Source organism: Brassica oleracea, chromosome C2, assembly GCF_000695525.1.
Source record: "Brassica oleracea var. oleracea cultivar TO1000 chromosome C2, BOL, whole genome shotgun sequence".
Taxonomy (NCBI): Eukaryota; Viridiplantae; Streptophyta; class Magnoliopsida; order Brassicales; family Brassicaceae; genus Brassica; species Brassica oleracea.
Window position 1 is genome coordinate 31,725,937 of NC_027749.1, and position 8,937 is coordinate 31,734,873.

The following is an 8,937-nucleotide window of genomic DNA, read 5'->3' on the forward strand; positions in this document are numbered from 1 at the left end:
ACTATTTAGAAAACGGTTGATTTCGATTATTTTGTACGAGTCGGTTTGTATCGAATTCTCCGTGGGAGAATCGGTGAAATAACCAAAACAAAAAATAAAATTAGATTTTTGGAGAGAAGGTAGAGAGATAGAAAGAAAGAGAGAATGGAGGTTTGGTTATTTTTCTAATTTTTGTTTTTTGTTGGTCATAAGTTGTAAATTTTCTTATTTAAAAAAAAAAAAAAACAATCTAATAAACAAGTTCATACTACGATTATGGAGACTTGAATACTAAAAACAATCATGATAAAACCAAGAGCAGCAATTTTCATTATGATTCATAGAAACCCAACATCCAACATGATCACATCACATCGACATCCAAAGAAGTTGAAAATAGAAACCACAAATTACTTTATAAAAAGAAAAGGTTTGATATTTTTCATATCCTTTCGACTTTATCCGCCTTGATCACAGGATTGGCCTTTGCGATTGCATCACGTCCAACTTCTTTGAAATCGAAGCTACACTCGTGCTTCTCCGGGTACCTATGGCTCCCGCAAAACGTGCTACCGCATTTGCACTTAAACCCCATAACTCCAACCTTCTTGTTACAGCTGAAACACCTGTTCGTCCGCGCAGGTTTCGACGGCTCTGCCTCCTCCTGTCCCGTGGCTATAGGAACTGAAGACGGCTCAGCGGTTACAACAACAGAGGCTGGTTTGGTTTCAAGAGGCTGTTTTTGCTCTGGTGTGATAATGAGACTGCAAGATGGAAGCTTAAGTGAGTTCTTGACAGCAGCTTTTGCTACGGCGGTTTGATCTTCCTCGGCTCGGAGACTTCTGTAGCATTTGGAACAGAGGTTCATGTTGGAAGGTGACCCGAAGAAACCGCATCCGTTGTCGCAGAGTTTTGGCTCAGTTGGTGGGAAGCTTGTGCTGTTGTTTTGCTCAGAGCTCATTGTTGTTCCTTTCTCCTTCTTCTCAAATCTATTAAACAAACCAAAATTTATATTCTGACAGTAACAGAAGAATGTTTTTTTTAAGGTTGTCGTTTCAGAACATTAAAGATGAGAATCACCTGCTCCCAGCTACGAAATAGAATCAATTAACCCAGATTCGATATAATCAATTCGATTCAACACAGGTCCTATATAACCATCAAATGAAAATCAATTCGATTTAAACCCAGATTCGATATAATCAAATTGATTCATTTCGATTTAAAAACCTAGCATCAAACAAGATCTATCATTGCGTCGATTCTCCCCAAATCCAAACGTTAAAGATTCAACCGATGCACCATAAATATCCGAATTACAAATACTAATAAACATTTTTATACCAAGACTCAGATCCGTCAAATAACAAATAAAATGAAAAGAACAATTCAAAAAGGAAAAATTACCAGAAACGTGCAGATCAAATGAAATTTGTTCCCCTAATTTCAAAGCTTCTTCAACGAAATTTGACAAAATAAAATATATTTCTGATCTTTCGGAGAAGAAATAAAAAGTGGGTTTCTTGGTTTTCTGTTCAATATTGTTCAGAATATTTTTTGCGAATTTAGGTGAGCGAGATGAGAGAGACAAACAAACACGCAACAATAACAAATGGTTGATTAGAAAAAAACTATAACCTATGTTTTTTTTTTGGGTCAAATATAACCTATGTTTATATTATATAATTTGAGTACCAAACACGGTTATGTCGGTCTTTGGTTTATTTTCTTTACGTCAGCGTTGCCGTGCTTTTCAATCGTTTTACGCCATTGGATCTGTAGGACCGACGTTTATGTGACGTTGCTCTTCTATCATCGAACGGCTCACGAAGAGAAGGGTATAAACGTAATATGTTGTAACTTTGAGGTTAGAAAGGATAAGTTTGTTTAACATGTAACTAGATTTGATCGGCGGTTTAAAAATGCAAAATACATTGTGATTCAAATTCCATTAAAACGTTACAAATGTTTTGTTAATTTATAAGATTTTTGTATATTTAAAACTTTTTTGTATTAAATGTATTTAAAACCAATCAAGACCCGTGGTTAGCTTATACCCATGGTCGAACCGATAAATTTAAGAACCCAATATATCAAATTAGGTTTTAAAAATATCTATGATTTAATATTATGTTAAACTTAAAAAATAACTACAAACTGAGAAAACCAGATTATTATTATAATTATATATTAAATTGATTAAAATATTTACATACGGTTCACCCACAGTCAATCCACTAATCCAATGGCCGAAAATAATCGATTTCAGTGTCAAAATGAAATTTTAAAACCTTGATTTAAACATTTTTTACTTTTTTTTACTTTTTATAATGTTTATAATATAAATTTTTATAAAATTTTATCAAAATGGTATATGACTTTATATACTAATTCTATGTATATTGATCATATTTTGAAAGCTAATATATGATTTATTGGTTCTTTCTGATTATAATATTATTTGAAGACATTAAGGATTAATTTGTGATGAATGCGTTTTTCGATCTATTAATTTTAGTAGTTATATAAGATAATGTATGTAACCTATAATATTTTTTTACAATTATATGTAATTTTTGGAATATTTGGTAGTTACCATTTTTAAAGATTACCAAATATATTTTGTTAATGTAATAAAATTTAAGTTTCCTGAATAGAAAATAGTTAAATATATTTAAGTTAAGTTATTATATTTAATTAATGTATTCCTTTTGTTATGTGAAGATGGCCTAATAAACAAAAGCAATATGTAAAGTATATTTTTTATAACTGCTGTATATATATTTTAATTAACTTTGAGAGTACACATAGTTTTTATAACTGTTGTATATATTTTGATTGAAATCGGAACAAACAAAAGAAGAAGAAAATGATAAACAAAAACGGTGATTAAATGTATCGATCTCAAAACATAAAATTCGAAAATTAAATTATGGAAATCAAAAAAGGCTTAGATGTTAAAGAGAGCAAGAAGTAAAATAAAGTTTTAAATGATGAAATAAAATAGAAACAGTTAAATAAAATAAAATGATGATATTTTTAAGCAATACGAATATATAGTTATGGATCAAAATAATTAATATTGTTAGCCATAAATATAGGAGTGGCATATCATTGTAAATAAATTATAAAACTAAAGACAAAATCTTATCAGGGATTATGGTTTAATAGTATACATCCCTGTTAGGAACTACGCTAGGCGCTAGTCGGGCGGTAACCCCGGGCCTAGCGAGTTACCGAAAAATCGGAGATTAAGCGGGGCATACGCGGGGACTAGTTTTAAGACATATTATATATATATATATATATATATATATATATATATATATATATATATATATATAACGTTCATAGATAAACATAGTAATCCATTACATCCAATTCATGGAATAAACAAAAATAGATTGTCTTGATCTTGAGAACATACAGAAAAGGTTTTCATCCTTTGTTGTCGAAGATCAAGTAATCACCATGAATGGGAAGATGTGTTAGATATTGTAACGTACCCCTGCAACGACAAACAAAAAAACATCAATTTTTTACATATGAATATACAATCAAACGTGAAACTAAGGTTCAAAAACATTAAAAATCCGTGACCTAGGAAGAGAAAGACATCAAATTGGTTAAAAAAGTTTCAGAACTTAACTAGTGTTTAAGAACTAAGTTAAAAAGCTTCACTAACAACCTAAAGTGAGTTATCCATACAAACAAAACTTGTAAGACAACCTAAGCTGATTCTTCCTCCATCTTGTAGAACTCCTAAAACAAGAGATAACACATGTAAGAATCAGTAATACTCATAAAATTTTCAGAACTCAACAACAGTTTTACAAAACTTATAAAATATAAAAACTCAACAATCTAAATGGGTCTTTTTTCATCTTTAAGAACTCCTACGACATGACTGAACGATTGTGACATTGGTTATTACGAAGAATAGAAACGAAATTACCTCCAGTTCGTGAAACAGAGGAAGGTTGGCTGTTGATGAAGTTGATTCAGCATCAGTTCGTCTCTAACTCTCAATCCACGTTTGATTTCATCTCCACGCTTCAGTTCAACGCTTGATTTTGTCTCCACTTTTTCGATTAGGGTTTCAGGTATCGAAGATCAATCTCAATTAAAGCAACGACGTGTTAAGTGTGTGTCTGGCCTTCTTCGGCTTTGATTTTAATTGAGTTTGAACTGACATTTATCAACCGATTTTATTATTTTCCGCCGCGTTTTAGTATTACGCGGGCGAGTAATGAAAAAATTGCAACCCCGCGTAGAGTCACCGAGTTGGTCCTCTTCGCCACGTTCAGTCTGCGACTACCGCCTAGGCGGACGATTAAGCGGCTAGGCGGCTGCGTTTTTGAACAGGGGTATACATTAAAGTAAAGCTTAAAAGTCTGACTCTGACCTCTCGTAGATATATTTTGATTGATTCGGTTTGTTTAAGATAAAAATTAAGGTAATGTTATTGTTGCTTACGGGGCTGGTTTACATTTGCCCAGTGTTTTTAAACCCGAACCGAACCGGAAGTCGAGCCGGGTTGAATCTTGAACCGAAAATAATCCGGGTTTGGTTAATGCTAAAATTCAACTAAAATCGAACCAGTTAAAAACCTCAATCGAATCGTCAAAAATACGGAAAACGGCGATCCAATGAACCGGCCAAAACCCAGTTCGTATATAAGTTAAAATTTTGTTAATGAAACAATTAATTTTTCTTCTTTTTAAAGTAAAAATAAGATTTATCAAAAATTAATAAAGTATTGTTTCTCGTCTTTTTCTTTTGTCGTCTGTACAATTCATAAATTACAAGATTCACAAAGTTTAATATTCACCTCAAGATATTGTTTTTGTCTACTTCTCAATTTGTTTAAAATTGTATTTCATCATCAATTGTTTTGAAGACTTTAAATAATTGAAACATTTAGGTTTTTGAAATTTGTATTTCAAAATATAACTCTTACCTAATGTGTATATAATTTTGTTTAAAGGTGACGAAGATTTAGAGTGATAAGATCTGTGAATAAAATTTAAATGTGCTTTTCATACTTATTTTAGATTTTAATTTTTAAGTTTTTCTATGCATTATGGCTATTTAAACATTTTATTTGATATTATCTATTTTTAAAAAACTATGCATATTATTTATAAAATGTCATTAAATTTAGTTTAATCTAAGTAAACTCGGTTCAAATACGGTCGAACCACAATGATCCATGACTAAAAAAAAATTCTTGTTCGCTAGCCGGTCCGGTTTTAAAAACGATGCATTTGCCTTAAACATTTAACTTTTTTCTTATGAAAAAGAATTTTTTTTAGTTTAAACGAATTTCTGTATTTTTATTATTTAAATCAACAATAGAAGATAATGCTAAAACAAATGAGGGAATCATTAAATATTTTTATAGATACAAAATAATTGGTCTAGTCAGATATGACATTCTTTTATCTGGGGGAGTAGTGATGGGAACCGAAAACAGCATTTGGTGTCTTGGGAGAAAATTTGTAAACCAAAGAGAGAGGGGGGACTTGGCATAAGATCAGCAAAAGAAATGAATATTGCTCTCTTAGCTAAATTCGGCTAGAGGTTGTTGAACACACAGGATGGATTATGGGTACAGCAAGATGTTTCGTGTAGGTGAGATACGTGAATCATCATGGTTGGTGTCTCAGGAGAGTTGGTCACCGACGTAGAGGAGTTTGGTGTTGAGAATTCGAGCGGTTGTGATTCCAGGCGCTTGTTGGATACTAGGAGATGGTCGCCGAGTACGTTTTTGAAAAGATAATTGGTTGTTGCATGAACCCCTACATGGCTTGAGTATGGTGGATATTCCAGAAACATTGTTGGAGGCAAAAGCTTGTGACTTATGGCAGAATGGGATAGGTTGGTTACTACAACAAATTGAACCGTATATATCGACGCATAATCGGTTACGGTTAGCTTCGGTGGTGATCGATGATGTCACAGGGGCTAGGGATATAATGTCGTGGGGAGGAAGTACGGATGGACTCTTCTCTGTGAAATCAGCGTATGCACTCTTGACAAAACACGAGACACCGAGACCAAATATGGAGGCTTTTTACAGTCGGGTTTGGCGTGTTATGGTACCAGAACGAGTTAGAGTCTTTTTATGGTTGGTCTCTCACCAAGTTATCATGACAAGCATGGAGAGGAAGCGTAGACACTTGAGTGATAATGGAATGTGCCAGCTGTGCAAAAATGAAGACGAGACAATCCTCCATGTCCTTCGAGATTGCCCGGCAGCAATGGGACTATGGAGAAGACTTGTGATCCCAAGAAAACAACAGCGATTCTTCAACCAACCACTTTTAGAATGGCTGTATGAGAATCTCACAAATGAAAAGTCGGCTAACGGAGATCAATGGCCCACAACGTTTGTGTTGACTGTGTGGTGGTGTTGGAAATGGAGGTGTGGGTACGTTTTTGGTGAAACTGGGAAGTGTCGAGATAGGGTGCAGTTTGTTAAAGATAAGATTCAGGAGGTGATACTAGCAAATAATAAAATGCGGCCCCGGTCGGCTGTTGGTGCACGTGTGGAGAGGCAGATCACATGGCGTAAGCCGGTGAATGGATGCTGCAAATTGAATACTGATGGATCCTCTACAGGAAATCCTGGACTGGCTACAGTAGGTGGGGTTATGCGTGATGAGTATAGAGAATGGAGAGGAGGCTTTGCGATCAATATTGGTATTTGCTCATCCCATTGGCGGAGTTGTGGGGCGTATATTACGGCCTCTGTATAGCAGGATAATGGGATCCGAAAGCTAGAGGTGGAGGTTGATTCCGAGAGAGTGGTGGGTTTTCTTAAGACAGGTATTCATGATTCTCATCCCCTGTCATTCCTAGTACGTTTGTGCTATGGCTTCATATCAAGAGACTGGTTAGTCAAAATTTCGCATGTGTATAGGAAGGCTAATTGTCTAGCAGATGGATTAGCTAACTATGTGTTTTCCTTACCTTTCGGTTTACATTATTTTGAGTTTGTTCCGGAGCATGTTGCTTTTATCTTGTCGGATGATATCCATGGGATTGCTAGATCTCGACAGATTTGCTTGTAATGGATTTTGGATTTGAATAAAAAGTAGGAGACTATTGTCCCCTGCCACCTACCCAAAAAAAAAGATATGGCATTCTTTTTAGCAAAACCACGAATCGTATTGTAGATAATGCTTAGATCATCTTCCACCATGATTCATAACAATTCTATTTTTTTTATACAACTCTCATAACAATTCTAATTTCTAATTATAGAACCATTTATTCTGTTTGGCCATCAGCTTAGATCATCTTCCATGCCGATATATTTTTCATAAGAAGTTTTGCCATCTCAACTCATCGCCATGAAATATTCAGCTGGAGCTACACCAAGAATGGCCAATACACGGTTAAGTTAGGATATTGGGTAGCTCAGAACATATTAAGGCTAAGAAGGAGAAAGAAGTACTAGAGCCAAGTATTACTAAGCTTCAAGCCTTTGCATGGACGATAAAGACACCGCAGAAGATATACCATCTTATATGGCAGCTGATAACAGGTCATGTGGCAGTAACGAAGAATTTGGTGCTGCGTAGCATGAGATGCGATAACTATTGCCCACGATGAGGTGAGCCTGAAGAATATGTTACCCATGCCATTTTTGAGTGTCCGCCAGCTCTACAAGCTTGGTCTTTATCATCGACACCAACAAGTCCAAATATCTTTCCAGGCCCGAGTATCTATGCTAATATGGTTTATCTTTTCTGGAGAAAGAACAACATTGTCGAGCTAGAACTAGACATGGATCATTGTCCCTGGATAATTTGGTACATTTGGAAGGTCTGAAATGACAAACTTTTTAGGGGAATTGATAGAGATCCTTTGGAGTTAGTGCGATATGCAAAGAGTGAGTGTCAGGCCTGATTTGATGCAAATGAGATGGTGACTCCAACTCCACAAGGCCATAGTATCGAGGAACCTCAAGTCTTAAGCTTGGATAATATATGCATGATAGATGGGTCATGGACATCCACGTCACAGTTCAACGGGTGTGGATGGGTTTGGATAGATAGCTTGGGGAAGGTTTAACTTATGGGGACACGAAATTATATATGATGAGAGTCCGCCTTGAATTCCAAGGTAGAAGTATTGCGATGGGCGATGGAGAGCATGCTTCAGTATTCGACATGTCAGAGCTTTGGAATGGATTGCAACGATTTGATCACCATGATAAAGGAGCCTCATACTTGGCCAAGTTTTGCAACATAATTGTAGAGGATAGCGACTCTGAAGATATGCTTCCCGGATTTCAAAATCAGATTTCAGATTTCAGATTCTTTAGCTAGGACTGCGAGGTCTTTTCATAGAAAACTTTGTTTTGTTGGTTGTTCTATTCCGGTCTGGTTATCCATACCAACTCAAATTTGAGTAATAGAATAGCCGTTCGTTGCCAAAACAGCCATTTATTCTGTTGAAATTTTAAAACTAATGGAACAATCTTGAGACCACCTGGAAATATGACTGGCTTACACATCTGACATCCCACGTAGCCTACCATTCTTAGTGGTCAAGACATCATGTTATTTTGACTTTGCTGAACCGAACGTCCTGCTTTTATTTTCCGTGAATAAAATGAATCCTAACTTATGAAAATATGATTTGCTCAAAAAAAAAAAAAACCTATGAAAAAATGCTAATTTTCCAACTCAACACCAAACTCTATTTTAGTGTAAAGCTGAAGAACGTTTGAGTTTTTGATTTATGATTCTTCTTGTTATAGATTTAGGGATTTAGGGTTGGTAAAGCAAAATTTGGGTATTCTTTGATTTTATGGTTCTTATTATTCTGAGTTTTTTTTTTCCGGTTTAGGGTTGTTAATGATATTTCTGAGTTTTCTATGATTTAGGGTTTTTTTTGTTCTCCCCTTCAAGGATATTTCTTTGTGTTTTCTATTTTATTTCATCT

At 34.9% G+C, this 8,937-nt stretch overlaps 1 protein-coding gene across 1 annotated transcript; it reads right to left on the reverse strand.

The window, feature by feature from the left end:
* Window positions 1-283: 283 nt before the first annotated feature.
* Window positions 284-1,630, reverse strand: LOC106324684 (zinc finger A20 and AN1 domain-containing stress-associated protein 7). Its single transcript, XM_013762645.1, has 2 exons — window positions 1,387-1,630; window positions 284-968 (listed from the first exon to the last, which is right to left on the reverse strand). Exon 2 carries the CDS (start codon window positions 938-940, stop codon window positions 422-424), a length of 519 nt encoding a protein of 172 aa, XP_013618099.1. The 5' UTR covers window positions 941-968; window positions 1,387-1,630; the 3' UTR covers window positions 284-421.
* Window positions 1,631-8,937: the final 7,307 nt, after the last annotated feature.